Below are 22,416 nucleotides of genomic sequence, written 5' to 3'. Positions count from 1 at the left end.
TTTTGACTTCTCTTCCCTTTTCTTTCTTCCCTTTCCTCTTCTCTTGCCTAAACCTTAATGATTCACCTGGTTTTCATGAGCTAACAGGACATCAGTTTCCTTGTTACCTCTACAGTTTCAGAAACACCACTGATGAGAAATTTCACCATACCTTCATCTGTGCAATGCTGGCATGGGAAAAAAGTGCTAATAAAATACACGAGCATGGGGAGCAGTCTATCGGGGACAGGCACAACCTCCAGGGTCACTGGGTTCCTCCAAAGCCTTCCTTTTCATCTTAAAAGACTCAGGGCAACTTGTCCAAAATCACTGTCACCCCACCAGGCTGTCAATTGAATCGAACTCTGTCCCCAAGGAGGCTTCACCAACTGTGTGGTTCTCTTGTGTATGGCTCTAGCTGGGGTGAAGCCGCTCTACCACTACTACTGTATAAATATATTTACTTAATAATATATAAAATAAATGTTATGATACAAATGGATATTCATAAATCAAGCAAAGTTGCATGATGAAAAGCAAACAAGCCTGTATTTCACAATAGACTTGGACTGGGGCAAAACATTTGTATGCCCTAGACAGGGTTTGAAAGCTGCAACGTAACGCCCTGTACTCCCTCCCCCATCCCCCTTTCCCTGGCATCACTGTCCTTTGGAGGATTTGAGCCTTAACAGCAGCACATGCGACTTGACAAAATAAATCCCTCTGTGCCAAGGAGAGTGAAATGTTCTGGCCGATGAAAGCTACTCTTTCTCCAGGTAAGTTCGGTCTGCTCTTTTTGGTGTCAACCCAGGGATGTGCTTAGAGAGGCTGCTTCTGGGCATGCCTATAAGATGACTCTGCCATTCAATTCAGAGCATCTATAGGTATTGTGGCTGTTTCCCAAACACTTAGTGGGTAGTGAGGAAAGCCTTTTATTTGCCTGTTGAGTTGGAACTGAGGGTGCCCACAAAAGTCACAAACAGACCAAATCTGTTCCTCTTCCTTCTTACTAGCCATAACGTATAAGAATGCCTCTAAAGGGCTTCTTATGGGGTGTCCTCCCACACAGGCTAAGCCCCATGGCTGCCTAGGCCGGGCTGTGTCCGGGATGAGGCTACCTCTTCAGTTCTCTTTTGTTTGGTACAGGACCTTGTGAGATCTCAAAAATGCAGAAGTCCAATGACCAAGCGTGGGAGGAGTCAAGAAGTGACTCACCTGGGGGCAGCTAGGTGGTACAGTGGATAAAGCACTGGCCCTGGATTCAGGAGGACCTGTGTTCAAATCCAGCCTCAGACACTTGACACTTACTAGCTGTGTGACCCTAGGCAAGTCATTTAACCCTCATTGCCCCTCAAAAAAAAGAAGTAACTCACCTGACAATGGATCAACTTAGAAGGGTAGATAGACTCTGTCCTTAAAAATTGAGCAACGTGTCCATCTGGAAGCTGTCCAGCTATGTAATATTTAGTCAACTTGGTGTTGGGAGGAATGCTTTTAATGGTCACTTTAAATATGTCCACTCTACCTAGTCTGAGGTGTAGAGGGGAGGGTATAACCCCAATGGGGAGATATTTTTGTCCTTTGGTTCTTGCTATATCTTCAATTCATCACTGGTAGTTGAAATTGGAAGGACCCACAATGGAAAATATGGGCCCAAGTTAATAACAGAACAATCATACCACTGCCCCTCAGGGGGTATCCCTAGAATTCTGAAGAGGAGATGTTGACAGCTGAGCTCAGATGCCCAACCTAGTACATTTGTGGGTTGGTAGAATAAGTCCAAAGTCTCACTCCACTGGCATTAAAATATTTGCATTTGAAAAAGTATCTCTAATTGTGCCCTTTCCTTTGACCAGTTATATATTCCAGACCAGTCGTCTCAAACCAATTCTTGGATTCAGGGATATGCAATAATACATAATTTTTAAAATTAGGTAACAAAATAAATAAAAGCACAGTAAAATACAGACAACACTTTCCATTTCAATTTTAATCTGGTTCTGCCTCACTGAGGAGTCATTCAGGAAATTTTGCAGGCAGTAAATGGCTTGCTGCCTGGGAGCCTGTCATCTTTTTCTTGGATGGCTGCCATTTCTTGCTTACTTCTTGGATTCAGGGCTATGCAATAGTGCATCATTAAAAAATTTTAGGTAACAGGACTTGCAATTTCATTGGTAGAGGGAAGTCACAAGAAGGAAATTCTCTCCTCCAAATAGAATAGCAGCTCTTCTGTGTAAAGAATTAATTGTTATTTGAAGTTTTTATGCCTCGGCGTGCACTGGCCGGGGACTCCGCAAACCGCACGGTGCTCCACCCACTGGTTGTAGCCATTGCCAGGGCTCTGGCACCTCACGTCATCACCACGCACCAATGCCTACGTGAGACTGGCAAAATTATAATGATTGGAAGCCTAGTGAGGGCAGTCATGTGACTGTCAGAGAGGCCATCCCATTGGCTTGGGCTGTGTGGGGTGTTTCTAGGTTTGGGGGAGGAGAATTGGGCATTCTAGGTGGAAGCTGGAAAGCGACAGGCGTTCTGCTGTGTATTTTCAGCTGATTCCTGGGCGGTGGTATTTTTTCAGGTATTATAATTTCCCTTTCCCCATTTTATTTCCTTTCCCTTGATCCCACTGATCCTCTTTGTGTGGTTTTTTAAAAGTTCGTTCTTGTTAAAATAAATCTTGTTCTGTTTTGAGGGAGGCTGCCGGTCTCCTTCCTTGCCCCAATATTTCGGCAAGCCGCTTAACTAGCACTCCCCAATTAAAAATTGGTCCCCACATCTGCAACTTAGAATCTTGGTTACCTGGAAGCACCAAGAGATGAAGTGGCATGTATAAAGTATACACAGCTTATATGTATCAGAAGCCACTTTTGAACCTAAGTCTATCTGGACTCTGAGCCTGGCTCTCTAACCACTAGACTCTGCTATGTCCCATCATAGATGTAAGTGTACTATATGGCAGAAGACTGAATTGGATGTTCCATTGATCTATGGAGCCATGACCTGTTGGGTTTTATCTATCACTGAAAGAACATATTATTGGGAGAGAAGAAAAGGAGCCCCCCAAAATATGCATAGGATCATTTAATTTTTTTATTCAGGGCTGCTATCTGTCTCTGGCCCAGATAATGTCACTTTTTCACATTTCCTCTTCCTTCCTTGTGGCTGGGAATGGTTGTATCAAACTTATGTCAAATTCTATAATCACAGGACGCTGCTTTATCAAGGATTCTTTTTTTTTAGTGAGGCAATTGGGGTTAAGTGACTTGCCCAGGGTCACACAGCTAGTAAGTGTTAAGTGTCTGAGGCCAGATTTGAACTCAGGTACTCCTGACTCCAGGGCTGGTGCTCTATCCACTTCACCACCTAGCTGCCCTCTTTATCAAGGATTATTAACTTTGTAATATGGCTTCCTTGGCATCTATAGGGAAGCCAATAGACCCCTTCTCAGAATAACATTTTTAAATGAATGAAATAAAATATAAGATTGCAAAGGAAACCAATTATGTTGAAATATTAGCATCAAATATCAAAACAACAACAAATTTATGGACTACAGGTTAAGAACTCCAGGATTAAAGGATCATGGATTTCTAGCTCTAAACAGCTTGGGCTAGGAGTTATGAGAACTGATTGTTAAATTTTCAGTGTGAGCATCCTCACCTTGGAAATCTGCAAATGCTACAAACCAGGCCTTGATTTATTGTTTTGTTGATTGTCTAAACTTAACAAAGTGATGGTGAAAATGTTAATAATGCAGATTAAAAGGACTAGATTTCACACCATATACTAAAATAAGGGCAAAATGGGTACAGGATTTACTCATAAAGGGTGATACCATATGCAAATTAAGAGAGCATGGAACAGTTTGTCAGATTTATGGCCAGGGAAAGAATTTAGGACAAAAGAAGATATAGAGAGCATTCCAAAATGTAAAACAGATAATTTTGATTATGTGAAATTAAAAAGCTTTTGCATAAACAAAATCAATGCAACCAAAATTATAAGGAAAGAATAAAACTGGGAAAGAAATTTTGCAAAAAGTATCTTTGTTTATAAAGGCCTCATTTCTCAAATATATAGAGAACTGAGTCAAATTTATAAAAATACAAGTCATTCCCCAATTGATAAATGGTTAAAGGATATAAACAGGCAGTTTTCAGACAAAGAAATCAAAGCTATCTATAGTCCAATAAAAAAAATGCTCTAAATCACTATTGATTAGAGGCAAATTAAAACAGCTCTGAGATACCACTCACACCTATCAAGGTAGCTAATAGAACAAAAAGGGAAAATTTTGGATGTTGGAGGGGATGTGGAAAAACTGGGATGCTAATCCACTGTTGGTGGCGTTGTGAAAAGATCCAACCATTCTGGAGAACAATTTGGAACTATACCCAAAGGGCTACAAAACTGTACATATCCTTTGATCCAGCAATACCTCTGCTAGGTTTATATCCCAAAGACATCCCCCAAAAGAGAAAACAACCTATTAGTATAAAAGAGCTGTTTATAATAGCAGCTCTTTTGGTGGCTAAGAATTGGAAATCAAAGGGATGCCCATCAATTGGGGAATGGCTAACCAAGCTGTGGTATATGATGATGATAGAATATTATTGTGCTATAAGAAAAGACAATCAGGATGATTTCAGGAAGGCCTGGAAAGACTTGCATGAACTGATGTTTAGTGAAGTGAGCACATTGAAGGAGAACATTGTGCACAGTGACAATAATATTATTTGATTGAAGAACTGAATGACAACTACTCTCAGCAATACAATAATCAAAGATAATCCCAAAGGACTAATGATGAAGCATACTATCCCCCTCCAGAGAAAGAACAGATATTGATTGACCACAGACTGAAGCAAACATGTATAACCTATGTCTGCTTACTGCATCAGGGAGGTAGGGAAGGAGGAATAGAATTTGTAACTCAAAACTTTAAATAAAAATATTTATTGGCAAAAGGACTATCTAGCTTCTTGTGGTTGCTTCCATAGCTTCCTACCTATGATCTTAGTTTTTCAAGGTAGCCAGATTGTGCTCATCTGCTACCAAGCCCCATAAAGCTTTGCTATAGTGGTTCCAGCTAGAAGCCAACAGCAATCTGATGGTTGTCAGTCTCACTCTCTGAAGTCAGTTCCTCATCCATCTCCCCATCATCCCCCAGCTGTCTTTACTATTTTACCAGCACACCTCTGACTTAGAGGTCATCTGGATGAATCTTTTCATTTTGTAGATGATGAGATGAAGAAACAGTGGCCCAGAGAAAAGGGTTAAGTGACTCACTTGTGGTCATAGTAACTGTCATGGTAAGGTTTCAAAGTCAGGTCCTCTGACTCCAGATCTGGGCTTCTTTCCACTGTGCCATGCTGATAGCCCAGAATGGAACATTAATTTGTCTTTACTCATGAGTAGACTCAAAGCAGAAGTTATTTTTCCATCTTATGGAGCTAATAAGACTTAATGTTTATTGATTGATTACTTATTGATTAATTGAGGAAACATGATGTAGAAAGAACACAACACAGTACAGTGCTTGGCCACATAGCAGGTGATTAATACATGTTTGCTGATTGACTATTGGCTGTAGTCAAAGGATAAAATATCAGTCAGTAGCTTTGAAAATTATTATGAGAGACCTTTGTCAAGTCTCCCGTTTTTTGACCTCTTTCAGTATAAAACAAGGTCTTTGTATGAGATGATTTTGGGGGTTCCTTCTCACTCTAAACCCTACAATCAGTCCTCTGAAGATGACACCTAGTGCCCTCTTCTCACTGACATTCTGCCAGATCCCATCTTGGAGGGGGTATAGGTGATAAAGGGGAGGTACAGATGTAAAATGGAATTCAATAAGTACTTATTAAGTAACTTTTATATCCTAGCTTCTTAAATTGTGGGTTGCCACCCTATATGGGTTCTGGAAACTGAATATGGGGGTCAAGAAAAAATTGACAACAGTAAAAGATTCTGTCTCCCTATTTTATATACCTATATACCCAGGTCAAATAAAAATTTCTTGGGAGAAAAGGGGTAGAGAGTGGAAAAAGTTTAAGAAGCCCTGTTTTATAAAACTGGCATTGTGTGGGAATGGGAAGAGGCAGGTGGAGTACAAAAAACCCCAACAAGGAACAGTTCCTAACCTCAGGGAGTTTTCAATTTATAAAAGATATTGAGGGCAATCAGATTGTTATTAGTTTTTATTTGGAAACACTAAATCATCTCTATGGAGCCTAGTAGGAGATAGCACATTCTGGCTACATTGAAATGCTCGGAATAAAGATGGAGAGCAATGGAAAGCACCTTGGAGTGCATCTACTCCAATCTCCTCATTTTATAGATGAGTGAACTGAAGCTAAGGAAGGGTGCGTGACTTTTTTTGATGAACAAAAATTGTATTTTCCCTTACATCTCCCCTTTCATTAAAAAAACTCAACTAAAAGCTTTGGAACAAGTATGTAGTGCTAAAACAAAACAACCAAATTCCCACATTGGCTATGCCCCAAAACTGTATGTCTCTTTTCTCTGAAGCAGTGGGTAACATAGCTCATTATGGGTCTTTTGGAATTATGGATGTTCAAGGCATTGATTAGAGTTCTAAAGTCTTCCTAAGCTGTCTATCTTTACAATGTTGTTATTGTATTTGTATTTTCGTTGTTTTCCTGGTTCTACTCGCTTCACTTTGCATCTGTTCAAAAGTGACAGGAACTGAATACATGGCTTCTCCATCACTCTCAGCAAGCTAATACTTGGATGTGCTGATGAAAATTTCCTTTTATCAAGTGGCCAGACCAAATTTCAGAAATGGTTCACTAGTAGGGAAGGAGAAATGGACATCCTCCATTTAGGACAGTAAGCTCTAGTTACAATTTGAAATGAAAAGCAGCTCTTGGCACCCAATTGGATCATCTCTGGATCCATCTTGTTTGCTGAGTGCCTGCTCTGTAGAGTCCTGCAGGATTCCTTTAACGTGCCAATTAGACCACTATCACCCATGCAGGCTGGAGGAGAATAGCAGGGCCCCCAGCGTGCAGGGAGGCAAGATAACAAATAATATGAACAGTGAAAAGATGTAAGGGGTCAGAAAGGGTTAAATGCTGTCAAGCGACTCACATCCTTGAAAAATGCCCACTCTCCCCTCCCCTCTACTAATCTCTGAAAGACAATTAGAGCTTTTGATTTATTAGCAACCCCAGACAGGAACCAAGTCTCTAAAGAAAAATGAAGCCTTCAGCTGCTTCTGTAGCAAAGGCTACCATTTCCTAAGAAGGAAGCAGGGAATGTGGCTTGCATTTTTTTTAACTCCATGACAATCATTTATTAAGCACCTACTATGTGCTAAGGACTGTGCTAGACCCTGGGGAATACGAAGACAAAATAAATGAAATAGACCTTTCCCTTAATGAGTCCCTGGGTAATGTTTGTCCTGGGGCTCCTGGAAACCAGCATCAGGTAATGATCAAGCTAAGGAAATATTGTTGCTTGGTGTTTGTGATTGTGTGGTCAACTGGAGAGAATAATGAATGCTTCCATTTGCATACATAGTGCTCAGGTCTGGAACTGGAAGGGACCTAGTATCTAGCATGACCCCTCGTTTTACCTGATGAGGGGCCCATGGAGGCTAAGTGACTTGTTCAAGGTCACATAGATGGTAAGTGCTTGTGATGGGATTGGAAACTAGGTCCTGTGACTGATATCAGAGCCAGAGGTTTTTTTCCCCTCTGTAACAGCCTCTGTCCTTATAGGAGGCTCACAGCAACCTAATCATTATTCCCATTTCATAGATGTGGAAACTGGGACTCCCAAAGGTCAGGGAAGTTCCTAGGAATCACCCAACTTATAAAATGTCTGAGGTCAGTTTCTATCTCATGTTTTCCTGACTCAGGTTGTGACACTGCCTGTCAGTTCTACAGAAGCATGGAAGTCAGGGAATTAGAGGTCGGAAGGGTCCTCTCCCCCGACTGTTGAACGCCTCCCCAGATCCAACGCTCTTTCGACCATGACTAGAAGGGAGGCCTGTGCTGGAAAGATCTAACCTCCAACCTCCCCTCACTCAGAGTAGCTGCCTGCCTGTTCCAGTGGCCAGAGTTGAGCTGAGCATGAAAACCAAATGCTTTTGAAAGCTAAGAAAGGAAAGGGGAACTTAACTCACTGAGGAAGTATCACTGAATGAGCACACCTGAAAAAAGGTCAGTCGATCTCCACGGAAGGTTGCTGGGTTTTACCTTCAAAAAGGGAGCAGACGGACCCTGCTGCTCCAACCAGACACTAATACTTTGAACTTCACAGTGGCATTTTTTTAAATAGAGACACAAAGTGCTATTTAAATAAATCTTTGGAGATTCCAGTGAGGCAGCTTTGAAAGTGGGGGTTATCTGCATCCATTAGAAACAGGAAAACCTTATGAAGTGACTTACTCAAGGTCACTCAGCAAATTCCTGAGTCCATAAAGGTTTGGAGTTGAGGGACTCAGAAAATCCCCCTGCCAGTCTGCCCAGCAAGGGAAAATCTGGGTCAGCACAAGGGAAAAAGTCTACTCCCTTTCTCTGCAATTTACCCCACTGAATGGTACTAGACCCAAATAATTCCATTGGGTAATTCAACAGCAGATCCTTTGACCAGATCAGATCTCCTCACCTGCCACCATCTTGTATCTTTCTATTTCATGTTGGCTGTTTCCCAGGCCCCCAGTGACATCGGACAGGAACATTATTGGCTCAACTTTGAAGTCATGTGAGCTCCCCTTTGTTGGGAGCACAAAAGGTCAAAAGGGGGAGTATGAAATGGGCAGGACCCACTGAGAGATTTCCATTATCCTATCCATCACACCAGCTGCTGGGTCTAGATGAACCTCTTTCATGGGTGGGGAGAAGAAGTAGCACCTTCTTGTTAGTATACCAACAATGCTTTTCATTGTCACCCATGCAGACTGGCCAGCAAAGCAGGGAGGCAGTGACACACTTATCCTGGCCAGGCCTCAACTTCCTGGCTTTTAATTCTATTCCTTCACACCCCCAACTCTCCCTAGCTCAACTCCTTGGAAAGCAGTGCTGATGCCTAAAAAAGAGAAATGGGGTCTGTCGGGAATGTTCACACCACCAGGTTCTTCAGCCTCTGACGTGTGGTGTAAGGAAAAAGGGTTCATTCTGGATTGTGTTGCAGTGGACAGCTTAGCAAAAGGGACCCACAGTTTCTTGCCAAACTTGAATAGTGTCATTCCTCCTTACAATGCTCAGAAGGACCAACACCTGGTTGACTATTTTGCAGCCAAAGCTTCATCTCGGTTTCATCGGGGAAGAGGTTCAGTAAGTTCTTTATGTTCCTTTGACTGTTCTCCTATCCTGGGAATCAAAAATGCAAGTGTGTGAATGTGTTCGTGCTTGTGTGTGTGTGTGTGTGTGAACTGGATGACCTATGAAGTCCCTTCCAGCTTTAGCTCCATGACACGATCCTACCACAAGGAAACATTAAGCATCTACAAATAGTGTGCTAGGCACTTGGAGGTGGGGGTGAGAGTAGGGTGAGATACAAAACTTGTTTCCACATAAAATACTGACACAGGTAGCCATAAACATACATGATTGATAGATTCAGTGGAGAGCTCCAGAATAAAGAAGTATGGGATGTCTGGGGTGAGGGAGTAGAATGGTAAGAAGGGCATTAAGCACAGAGGTGGGAGAGGAGGAGGATTTTTTGGGGGGGAGGGGAACTTTGAAGATTTGTACAGTTTGTCTAAATTTTATTACACAAGCTCTTTTTGTGGTGGCTAGGATTTAGAAACTGAAGGGATGCCTATCAATTGGGAATGGCTGAACAAGCTGTGGTGTATGATTATGATGAAATACTATTGTGCTATAAGAAATGACATTTTAGAAAAACCTCCTGGAAAGACTTGAATGAACTGATGCAAAGTGAAATGAGCAGAACCAAAAGAACATTGTACACAGTAACAGCAATATTGTATGATGAACTATGAGTGACTTAGCTATACTCAGCAATACAATGATCCAAGACAATCCCAAAGGACTAATGATAAAACATGCTATATGCTTCCAGAGAAAGAACTGATATTGTCTGAATATAGACTGAAACTTCCTTCCTTCCTTCCTTCCTTCCTTCCTTCCTTCCTTCCTTCCTTCCTTCCTTCCTTCCTTCCTTTCTTTTCTTCTTCTTCTTCTTCTTCTTCTTCTTCTTCTTCTTCTTCTTCTTCTTCTTCTTCTTCTTCTTCTTCTTCTTCTCCTTCTCCTTCTCCTTCTCCTTCTCCTTCTCCTTCTTCTTCTCCTTCCTTCCTTCCTCCCTCTCTCTTTCTTGTCTTCTTGTACAAAATGACTAATATAGAAATGTTTTGTATGTTTGTACATGTATAGTCTATGTTGGATTGTTTACATATCATGGAGCAGAGGGGAAAGGTAGAAATAGAATCTGGAACTCAAAACAAAAAAAATCTTAAAATTGTTTTAACAGGTAATTTGTAAAAATTAAAATATTAGTTAAAAATAAATTGTAGGGGGCAGCTAGATGGCACAGTGGTTAAAGTGTTGGCCCTTGATTCAGGAGTATCTGAGTTCAAATCCAGCCTTAGACACTGGACACTTACTAGCTGTGTGACCCTGGGCAAGTCACTTAACCCCCATTGCCCTGCCAAAAAAAAAATTGTATTACACAGAGGTAAGAGATAAGGCTAGAAAGGGTTTGGAAGGCCTTGCTTGCCAGGCAGAGGAGGTAAACAAATGCAATATTCCTGTTCCTATATCATGCTCTGCTATGAGTATTTTGGTTGGCGAGGAAAGGTGTCATGAAAATTTGAAAAAACAAAAGCAAAATTCTGAGGAAAATTTTTATGTAAAAGCATCAGAAAAAAAGTGGCAATGTGTGAGGGAGAAAACACCTACCCTGAAATATGTGCATGGAATGAAGATCAAGGTAGGAGGAAGGCATGATGAATACTTGCATGATCCACTCCTATTAAATCGTTATTAGGCTTTGACTATGAGTCAGTACATTCTGTTAAGTTACAGCCAAATCAGAGGCCTAATTGCAGTGCTCTGTCAGGGATCTACTGAGTATAGGTTTGCTATTCCCTACTCTCTCAGGTGCCTGTATACCTATTTTATCTTTTCAGTGGTCTAAAGGAGTAGTGGCCCAGGAGGTGGAAGAGCAAGCAGGGAAAGAAAAAATGGGATCAATGGACCAGTACCTCATGAGGAGGAACAGAGCAGGTGCAGGTAAAAGTAAAATTATCATCTTTCAAGGTCACTGTCTAAAGCAAGGATTTATTTCGTTCTGAATCTGGTTCTGTGAGTATTTGCTTATAACTTTGGGGTTGAGATCAATGTATAATTTTTTTAGAGCCACAGGAACAAAACAAAATATAAAATAGATCATTTTGATTATATAAAATTTAAAAGTTTTTGCACAATCAAAACTAATGCAACCCAGATTACAAGTAAAGCAGAAAACTGGGAAAGAATTTTTGAAACAAGTATCTCTGATAAAGGGCTGATTTCTCAATTATCTAGAGAACTGAATCAAATTTTTAAAAATACAAGTCATTACTCAGTTGATAAATGGTCAAAGGATAGGAACAGGCAGTTTTCAGACAAAGAAAACAATGCTACCATCTATAATCATATGAAAAAATGCTTTAGATCACTATTGATCAGAGAAATGCAAATTAAAACAACTCTGAGGTATCACCTCACACCTATCAGAGTGGCAAATATAACAAAAAAGGAAATTATTGGATGTTGAAGGGGATGTGGGGAAACTGGGATGCTAATCCACTGTTGGTGGAGTTGTGAAAAGATCCAACCATTCTGGAGAGCAATTTGGAACTATGCCCAAAGGGCTACAAAACTGTGCATACCCTTTGATCCAGCAATACCTCTGCTAGGTTTATATCCCAAAGACATCCCCCAAAAGAGAAAACAACCTATTTGTACAAAAGAGCTGTTTGTAGCAGCTCTTTTGGTGGTGACTAGGAATTGGTAATCAAAGGGACGCCCATCAATTGGGGAATGGCTAACCAAGCTGTGGTATATGATGATGATAGAATATTATTGTGCTATAAGAAAAGACAATCAGGATGATTTCAGAAAGGCCTGAAAAGATTTGTATGAACTGATGTATACCGAAGTGAGCAGAACCAAGAGAACATTGTGCACAGTCACAGCAATATTGTTTGATGAAGAACTATTCTAACTATTCTCAGCAATACAATGATCCAAGATAATCCCAAAGGACTCATGATGAAATATACTATCCACCTCTAAAGAAAGAACACATTGATGGAACACAGACTGAAGCATGCTGTTTTTCACTTTCTTTCATTTTTCCCCTTTTATTCAAGTTTTCTTGTACAAGAACCCTGTTGAGGTATCTATACATTTGGTGCATCATTGAAACATGAAAACCTGGTTTCAAATCCAGAAACCAAACATTTATTACCTGTCTGACTTTGAGTAAATCACTTGACCTTTATGGGCATCTGTTTTCTCATCTGCAAATTGAAACTGTTGGTCCAGATGACCTGACCTTATGATAACAGTGTTTAAGCTTAAATTTAGTCTCCTATGAATCTCACCTATTTAATATTTTTACTTAAGATATATGTGAAATAATAGCAGGAAGAGGAAGGGAGGGAGAAAGATGGGGGAGGGAGGGAGAGACAGAGGAGGGAGGTGGGGGGAGGGAGAGAGGGAAAGAGGAAGGGGAAAATAGAGACATAGAGAGGGGAAGGGAAGGGGGAGGAAAGGGGAGAGAGGAAGGGAGAAAGACAGAGACAGAGAGGGAAAGGGGGGAAGAAGAGAGAGACAGATATAGAGGAAAGATATAAAAGAGAGAGAGGGAAGGAGGAAGGGAGAGAAGAGGGAAGGGAGAAAAGGAAGGAAAATAAATAAGGAAGAAATGAATGAGATAAGAGAAGAAAGCTGAAGAAATTTAAAGGGAAAGGAAGAGATGAGGGAGAGAATAAAGATTTTAAAAGATCAGATAAAGGAGAAACATGAGATGTGAAAAAAATGAGAAAGGAGAGAGAGAAGGTGAGGAATGAGAAAGAACCTAGGAAGATAGAAAACAAAGAGAGAAGAAAAAAGAAGAAAGATGAGAGAGAAATGAACTAGGAGAGAAAGAAAGAAAGTCTAGTGAGGGGAAAGAATTTTCCTCAGAGCCAAAACCATAGTTTTGAATATCATCATCCATAGCCTTTACAAATAATTTTATTTTGGGGTCGATCCAATTTGTTCGATGTTATGATTAGATACAAATAACTTCTGATGATTCCCACACCAGAAACTAGTTGTTTACTGTCTCTTAAGCAATATTCTATTTCATGAAAGAAGCCTGGCTCTGACATCAGAAGACCTAGTTTTAGATCTTACACTTGACCCTTGTGTGACTTCGGTCATTTAACGTTCCTGGCTAGGCCTCAGTTTCCTCTTCTATAAAATTACAGGTCTATCTGTAAAATGGTGATAATGCTAGCATCTACTTTAAAAGGGTGACGGTGAGGAATTCAAATGAAATAACCTTTAAAGTCCTATATAAATGCTAGCGATTATTATTGATGGAACCAATTCTGTCCATGATATCACTAACTGATTAATTGAGCTCACATTTATAGAATCTATAGTTAAACTAATATTTATAAATAAGCTAAGAAGTCTAGGATTCTGAAGATCCTGCCCCCCTTCTGTCACTATCCCAGGGTCACTTTATAGGTGGAAAGGGTGGCAGGAGACTTAGGGTCCTTTTCAGGAGTCCGGGTAATAATCATCTTCTGGTGAAGATGACTAGTGGGCTCCTGATGGCCACCCCTTTCTGAGATGGAGTGCACTCAAAGCCTTTCCTGCATAGCAGGTCTCTCTCCATGGAATTAGTAGTATAAAAGTCCAGTGTATCTCTACACCAGGGCGAGGCATCGGGAGCAAGATACTATATAGATGGATCCAAAAGCTAACAGAACTCACTGGGGGTAGCACACACAACTGTCAAATCAATCCTGCCAACTGTTTTTGAAGCAGAAATGTAGGAAAATGGATTATTTTAATTGCTAATTGTTCTGAAGACCCCTAACGGGGAATGTTAGAAATTGTGGTGCAAATTTCCTTGTCTCCAGGCGTAGCATAGGAATTAAAGTTTATTCAGAAACTGACATGCTGCTGATTGAAGCACAAAGACGAGTAATCAGGGTCGCTTTATTTATTTTTTTCATCTGGCTTTTAACATTCGCATAGAAAATTATTTCAAGGGCCAAATGCTAGGAAGAAATAAGTCCGTCAACAGATTTCCTAATCAGTCATATGTACCGATTACTTAGAAAGATTCTCTCCACCCTCCCTTCTATTATCCCTTCCCATCAGTGCCTAATCAGGGCCCAAATATAACTTTAATTATTCTTTTGTTTATGACACTAAATGATGTAGTGAATTGGTGGGGGGTGGGAGCAATTAACATCAGCACTGTGCTATTCTGAATGACACAGAACCTTCTCTCTGGTTCTTAGATCATGGGATCAGTAGATTTAGGACTGGAAGTCACGTCAAGGGCTATTGTGCAACCCTCTCATTTTAAAGATGATGAAACTAAAGCCCCTCCTGCTCAGGGTCACGCAAGTAATGGGGGAGGGGGAGGATTGGAAACCAGGTCTTCTGCCTCCAGAGACAATTCACTTTCTACTCCGGGCTTCTTGCTTCACACAGTCAATTCCTTTCTCATAAGACACCTGCCACCAGAGGAACCAAGCAATAACAGCTGACACTACTTGGTATAGGGTTTGCAATGTTTTTTTTTTTTTGTTTGTTTGTTTGTTTTGTTTTGTTTTTTTGGTAAGTAGTTAGCTCATTTGAGCTTCACAGTGATCCTGTGAAGTGTGGATGCTATTATGCCCACCATTTTATAGATGAAGAAACTGAGGTCTAGAAGACAGATCAACTGGCTTAGCTTTGGGTGTCAGCTCTAGGAAATACCTATTAGGTGTCAGAGGCAGTATTTGAACCCAGATTCTCCTAATTCTAGGTCCAGTACTCTTCCTATTATTCCACTGAATGGAGAAACTAAAGATCACTCTTTAATATCCATAGCTAAGAATGCCTTCTCAGTCATGGCTCCTTTCAGAGACTCTTATAACAGCTCCAAGGAGACATAATTGACCTTTGTTGGAAGGGACATCAGGGAATTTAGGAAGAAGTAAAGTGTCTCCCTATGGGCCAATAGCAAATGGATTAATCAGTTGATGCCTTTCCTGTTGAATGATCTTTCCTTTTTACTAAAAGGCCACCTCTTATTTCCCCATGGGAGAGTTGATGATATAGTGGCAAAAACTTTATGCCATTCTGGATCCTTATTCATTTTATGACTTTCTCTTCAGTCAGAACACACCGTGCATCATATTGGATATGTTATTGCTGCTGACTTTCATGTGTGTGGTTGGCTATTCCTTTTTTAAACTTCTGGAAAAGAATGGTCTAAAACTGAACTCATAATCTCTCCCTCCTCCACGTCCAATCTGCACCTTTATTTATTCATTCATTCATTCATTCATTCATTCATTTATGTATTTATGTATTTATTTATTAGTGAGGCAAATTGGGGTTAAGTGACTTGCCCAGGGTCACACAGCTAGTAAGTGTTAAGTGTCTGAGGCCGGATTTGAACTCAGGTACTCCGGACTCCAGGGCCGGTGCTCTATCCACTGCGCCACCTAGCCGCCCCCCCTTTTATTTTTGTTAATGATATTTCCATTAACTCCTGTGTACACTCTCCCTCTTCTTCCTACATCCAAGTCATCACCAAATATGATTGTTTTTCTTGACTATCCTTTTCTTTTTTATTATAAGTGACAAAAAACCAAACATGAATAATTCCATATACAAAGAAAAATATAAAAAAGATGTATATGAACCAATGAAACTATTACATACAGTATACTTAAACTAGCACATATGTATATTATGTATGTACTAAGTACATACATATGTATATGATTTAAAATAATAGCTTCAAAGCTACCCTGCTTATGTGTCCCCTTCCTACTTTCTTTTTGGTCTTTTATTTTAAAAAAATTATTTGTATATTTTGTTTTTATATCACCTATGTTTCCCCCTGTATTTCCTCCTCTTCCTCTTTCAAAAATCTACCTTTTGTAACAAAGAATAAAAAAGGAAACAATTCAGCAAAACTAATCACACAATTAAAAAGTCCGACATTGTATGCAATGTTCCACATCAGCAAGATCCCCAATTTTTTTTTTCAGGGCAAAAAGAAAAGAAAAGTCACCATTAAGTGACTTGCCCAGGGTCACACAGCTAGTAAATGTCAAATGTCTGAGGCTGGATTTGAACTCAGGTCCTCCTGAATCCAGGGCTGGTGCTTTATCCACTGTGCCACCTAGCTGCCCCTCCAACTTTTTAAAGGAGTGAGTGGGGGGGTGTCTTTTCATAGCTCTTCTTTGGGGCTGGACTTGGTTATTATAATTACACAACAGTCAGTTTTGATTATTTTATTATTGTTCTTTTCAATTACATTCTTATCATTTTATATATTGGTCTTCACATACACACATATACACTTCATATATATGTTACCAATATATGTCAATATATAGCATCCACTTCACAGGATTATTATGAGGCTCTAATGAGCTAATGTATTTAAAAAACATTTTGCAAACTTTATACCAACCAGTGTGAGCTGTTGTTATTGCTGGACTCCTCTGGGTGCAGTTGTATATGATGATGGATTTGAATATATAAAAACCAATTGGTTCATAATAATTTTTCCATTCTCTATATCCAGAACATTAATAATTTCTTACAGCAAAATATTATTCCTTTACATTCATGTACCAAAATTTGTTTTGCATTTCCTCAATCAATTGGGTATCTTTGTTTCCAGTTCTTTGCTACCTTGAAAAGTGCTGCTCTAAATATTCTTATATACATGGTACCTTTCTTTTTGTTTTGATGTCTTTAGGGGGGGCATATGACTAGTAATGGAATCTGTAGGTCAAAGGATACAGATCTTTTAGCCACTTAAAATTGCCAGAGTACTTGTTATCATTTCAGTGCTATACCATTAATACTTTAGTTTGTCCATCTTTCCACAATCCCTTTACCAATAATTATTCCATTTTTGTTATATTTGCTAGTTTGATGGGTGTAAGGTTAAGAGTATTTTTGATTTGATGCTCTTATAGCATTAGAGATTTGAAATATTCTTTCATATAACTATTAATAGTTTGCAATTCTTTTTATTAAGGAATGACTTTTGGTGTGTATGCATGCATATATGCATGTATGCATGTACCAAAAGCCACATATATATTATATATGCTATATATTGTATTATATAGTATATATGCATATTTCTATTGCCTATATATTTAAGGTATCAGACCCTTATCAGAGGTAGTTGATACAAAGATATTTCCCAGTTGATTGCTTCCCCTTTTTTATCCTAGCTATATTAATTTTGTTCCTATAGCTTTTCACTTTTGTATAATCAAAATAATCTATTTTTTCTTGCTTGTTTATGAATTCACCTCCTTCCCATGGCTATGAAAGACACATGAATTTGCTTTTCTTCTTGGTATGATTTTTAATATTCAGACCATGTATCCATTTTGAATGTGTTGTGGAACATGGTATGGGATGTTGGTCTAAGTCTGATTTCTTCCAGACCATTATAGTTTTCCCAGAAGTTCTTATCAAATTGAGAATTCTTTCCAAGGTAATTTAAGTTTTTGTGTTCCCTGGAAAGCTTTGGGTGTTTGAATTCACTTATTTCTGATTCTTCCTTGTCTGGTTTGTTTCATTAATCCACTTTTCTCTTTTTAAATGGTTCTGATGATTTCTGCTTTATAATACAGTTTGAGGTCTGAACATTCTATTTTCTTAATACTGTTCTCTTTTGTTATTTTAAACATTTCATTAATGCTTTCTTTCCTTTCTCTCTTTGCCTTGTCTCTATCAGTCCTTTCTCCACTCAGCTGTCAAATTGATCTTCTTAAAGCCATAGGTCTGTCACTCCACCCTTTCGATAAACTCCAGTGGCTCCCTATTACCTATGGTATCAAATATAAATGAAGCCATAATTATCTGTCTTCTTCCTTTCTTGGGTCTTACTCTCCCCTCCACCCTGCAATATAGTGATAACAGTCTTTATGCTGTTCTCCATCTCCTGACTCTATGCATTTTCATTGGCTGTCTCACATTCCTGGAATTCTCTCCTTCCTCATGTGTCTCTTGGCTTCCCTGGTTTCCTTCAGGTACCAGATAAAAACCCAACTTCTACAATTCTTTATTGATTGCTCTTAATGCTAGCAATGCCTTCCTTCTGTTGATTATCTCCAATTTATCCAGCATGTATCTTGGTTGTACGTAGTTGTTTGCTTATGGTTTCTCCCACTAGACTGTGAGCTCCTTAAGAGTAGGGACTGTTGGGGCAGCTAGGTGGTGCAGTGGATAGAGCACCGGCCCTGGAGTCAGGAGTACCTGAGTTCAAATCCGGCCTCAGACACTTAACACTTACTAGCTGTGTCACCCTGGGCAAGTCACTTAACCCCAATTGCCTCACTAAAATAAATAAACAAACAAACAAACAAACAAACAAATAAATCGAGGGAATAAACATAGGCAAAGAGAAAATAAAATTGTAAAAAAAAAAAAAAGAATAGGGACTGTTTTGGATCTTTCTTTGTATCCCCAGTGCTTAGCAAAGTGTCTAGTAAATGGGTGCTTAATATATGCTTATTGTTGTTGTTTTTCTTGGTATTACTATAACTAACCCCCTCTCCTTTCCTTTTCATAATTTTTATCCTCCCCCCAAAGCTGTCCCTTTTAACAAGTAATAGTACTCAAGCAAAATAAACCTTCCATTGGTTTTGCCTGAAAAGGTATGTCTAATTTTACAGCTCTACTTCATCATCTCTCTGCCAAGAATTGGAAATTATGATTTATCTTTGATCTTCTGGAGTCATTGTGTTCATCATGTTCTTCAGATTTTCTTTTTTAAAATAATATTTTATTTTTGCCCAATTCCATTTTCTTCAGATGTTCAAAGTTGTTTTCCTTTATGGTGGTGTAATCTGACTCTCCTTTCCTTTTCTCTTTTTCTTTTTGCCACCACCATAAATCAAAATCCTCCCTGGTTCTAACCTGGCTGTTGTAGTGGCCACCTCATATCCTCAGCTCCAATATTTCCCTCTCCTTCTATTCATCTTGAGCATCAGTCTTGGTTCTTGGCATTTTTATGTATAATATAGGATAATAAATTTAAAACTGAAAAGTATGCTGTAGACTATGTAATCTCACTCATTTTATTTACAAGGAAACTGGCTTGAACAAATAAAGGTCAAACAAGCAGTCAGTGAGAGAACCAAGACTGGAACTCAGTTCCTCTGATTTTGAAGCCAGTCTCTTATTATATGTCTTATCTACTCTACTAGGATGTATGCTTTGAGGACCAAAATTTGATATACAGAGCATTAATTCAGTGACTCGCCTAAATATTGGGGTCCCAGAAATATGAAGGACTTTTTAGGTTCACCCTCCCCTCTGAACTGCCCTTTTTAGATATTTCTCCCAGGCCAATAAGAAAGGAGCCTTTAAGCTTTATTTCACAAAAGGATCAGATTTTATTACTTGGGAATTAATTAAACAACAAAGATAAAACTAATAAAAATCAAAGACAAGGAAATAGGAAAAATAAATACAGATAAATACTCTTTTTTTTTTTTTTAGTGAGGCAATTGGGGTTAAGTGACTTGCTCAGGGTCACACAGCTAGTAAGTATTAAGTGTCTTGAGGCTGGATGTGAACTCAGGTACTCCTGACTCCAGGGCCGGTGCTCTATCCACTGTGCCATCTAGCTGCCCCCAGATAAATACTCTTTTTTTTTTTTTAGTGAGGCAATTGGGGTTAAGTGACTTGCCCAGGGTCACACAGCTAGTAAGTGTTAAGTGTCTGAGGCTGGATTTGAACTCAGGTACTCCTGACTCCAGGGCCGGTGCTCTATCCACTGCGCCATCTAGCTGCCCCCAGATAAATACTCTTAACTCTAAACTTAGCCTATGAAATCCCCAGATCATTTCAATTAAGCTAATTCAAAGGAATTTAGGGTTCTCTGTGTTCACTCACCAACACCTGGAAAGTCTACAGTTGTTTGCACCACCGGAAGGGCAGAAGCCCAAGAGAGAGCTTGAGTTCCAGAAGAGCCTCCACTTTCCCACATGGAGCATTCAATCTTCCTCCCCCAAAAGGGGAGGTCCTTCAAAAACTGCCTATGGAGAGTTCTCCTTCTAAGTTCAGTAGCATATGTAACTTCAGGGTGGGCCAGGTGTGGCCCCTCCCAAATGAGTCAGCTAAAACACCAATAATTTTTACTACAAATAATTTTTACCACAAATAATTTTTACCACATTCCCCTCCCTTTGTTTCTTCAGAAAACGTATGGTTTGCTTGATGAAACAGCCAAAAATACCCTATGCTAGCAAACAATATGTTAATAACAATATAGAAAAGGGAGAAAGGAAAGTTTTGTCCAGAGGGGTGGTCCCTCATGAACCAGCACTTTGACACTGGCCTGCACAATGCTTAATGTTTATTATTATTTATCTGTTTACTCCAATGCCTAGCAGTTTTTTACTCCAGTGCCTACCCAGTCCCTTACCCATGGTAGGTAATGAATATTTGCTAAGGATAGATAAATTGAATGGCTTTAAAACAGACTCAATCTAATTTTTTCTTGTGAATTGTTTCTAGGTCATTCTATGGAAGAGATACAAGGACATGATTTTCTATTTTCTTCTCTCAAACCAATCCTTGGATACAATGGTGCTTATGGATACAGGAGGAATTGCCCAAATTTACGCAAAATCCCTGCTACTTTTGGGATATTAACTCACCTGCCAATTCATTAGCTTTACACCTGGGGGGGAGTTCCTTTTAAATTGGTCCTGGGTCTTGTTCAATTCTTGTTCAATTATTCACTGAATTTTTTAGGCCACACTGATAATCATATGTACATCCATGTAATATGATGATATACACTGAACCTATACACCCATTAAAGCAATAATTAACATCCTTTCCAGCGTGTTGGTATGTAATTTAAAATTCTAAATGTGGGTTCTAATCTGTCTTCCCAATTTTGGGGGGAAACTGAGTAAAATCACTGGTAAACGAGTTTAGGTTTTTTAAGGGTTTATTGAAAAATAGTAAAAGAAAGAGAAATATTGAGAATAGATTTCTTATAGCCTGAAATCCTCACCTTCCTAAACTCCCCTGTGAAGTTCTCTGCCACCAAGCTGATGTCTCGCAGCCAAAGAGGCTGAGCTCTCTCACCAGTGTCTGCTTCCTCCTTCCTCTTCCCTTTCCAGAAATGGGAGGTTCTTCAAGCTGATTGGCTAGTGTCATTCAAATTCATCGGTTCACTGGACCCAAAGGTGGTCAAAGTTCAAAGTTGTTAGCTTCTGAGAACAGTTACTTTCTTAAGTGCCCTTAAGTACCAGTCAGGGAGGTAAGCCAGTAATCCAGTCAGCAGTCAGTCCCCTTATCCAATTCAATCAGTTTAAACCAGTCTCCAGGTGGGCCCGTGAGCATCTGCTAAATCTCATCTATCACATTCCATTATCACAAATGTGGTTCAAAGGGAGAACAGAAGGCAATGATTTTCTATGCCAGATGATAGGACATCTACCAATAGCTGGGAAACCTCACGAAATGCTCCATCAAATCAACCACAGAAGACTTTAGGACACTCCATCCCACCACCTTCGGTGTGGATTCTGTTACAGAAATCTTTGGTATAGACTCTGAGGCGGGAGAGACCCTGAGATACTACGTGAAGGTTGAGAATCAGAATCTGGGGTATCTTGAGGCTTATGCTTAGGAAGTAGTTGCCTGGGGAGGAGCTCAATGGGTGTATGGGTAGCTGTGGGGGAGGGAAAGGAATGGGCAGAGAGCAGAGGGTAGAGGGTATCTAACAACCGGTAACTTCCTAGATTAATTATCCTTGTCACTCAGCTTCTATGCTGCTGAAGGAATAGGAAAGTACTGTTAAAATGTAACAAAATTTTAAATTGCATAGTCTCAAGTTATTTATAATTATTTTGTATCCTTTAAATTTCACTGCTCTGGAACAAAGCTCAGGTGACCTTACCCTAGTTACGGTTCTGAACTCTTACTTGCATTATGATAGTCCTTGAAGATTTCTGGGGCCAAGTTTTTGTTATTTTCCAAACTCTCCAAACCTCATTTTTGAATAACAATAACAATGATGACTGGTATGTATATAACACTTTAAGGTTTGCAAAATGCTTTATAAATATTTCATTTTATCCTCACAACAAATCTGGGAAGTACATAGTACTATTATTATATTACAGATAAGGAAATTGAAGCAGAATGATGTTAAAGTACCTTACCCACAGTCATT

The 22,416-nt window shown here is 39.5% G+C and overlaps 1 protein-coding gene across 1 annotated transcript; it reads left to right on the top strand.

Annotated features, from left to right (window-relative positions):
- The first annotated feature begins 656 nt into the window (after window positions 1-656).
- LOC122729840 (uncharacterized protein C17orf98-like) lies at window positions 657-21,186 on the top strand. Its single transcript, XM_043968932.1, has 5 exons — window positions 657-755; window positions 7,868-8,171; window positions 9,011-9,287; window positions 11,105-11,207; window positions 20,742-21,186. The coding sequence occupies exons 2-5, from the start codon at window positions 8,152-8,154 to the stop codon at window positions 20,897-20,899; spliced, it is 558 nt and encodes a 185-aa protein (XP_043824867.1). The 5' UTR covers window positions 657-755; window positions 7,868-8,151; the 3' UTR covers window positions 20,900-21,186.
- The last annotated feature ends 1,230 nt before the right edge of the window (window positions 21,187-22,416 follow it).

This window comes from Dromiciops gliroides, chromosome 5, assembly GCF_019393635.1.
Source record: "Dromiciops gliroides isolate mDroGli1 chromosome 5, mDroGli1.pri, whole genome shotgun sequence".
NCBI classification, from domain to species: Eukaryota; Metazoa; Chordata; class Mammalia; order Microbiotheria; family Microbiotheriidae; genus Dromiciops; species Dromiciops gliroides.
The sequence above is the reverse complement of the archived record's forward strand: the minus strand, read 5'-3'. Positions and strand labels throughout refer to the sequence as shown.

Coding starts and splice junctions, on each gene's coding strand:
- LOC122729840 (XM_043968932.1), top strand. CDS start 8,152: ATGAGCACACCTGAAAAAAG. Junction 9,288..11,104: donor TTCATCGGGGAAGAGGTTCA/GTAAGTTCTTTA, acceptor TTATCTTTTCAG/TGGTCTAAAGGAGTAGTGGC. Junction 11,208..20,741: donor GAGGAACAGAGCAGGTGCAG/GTAAAAGTAAAA, acceptor AATTGTTTCTAG/GTCATTCTATGGAAGAGATA.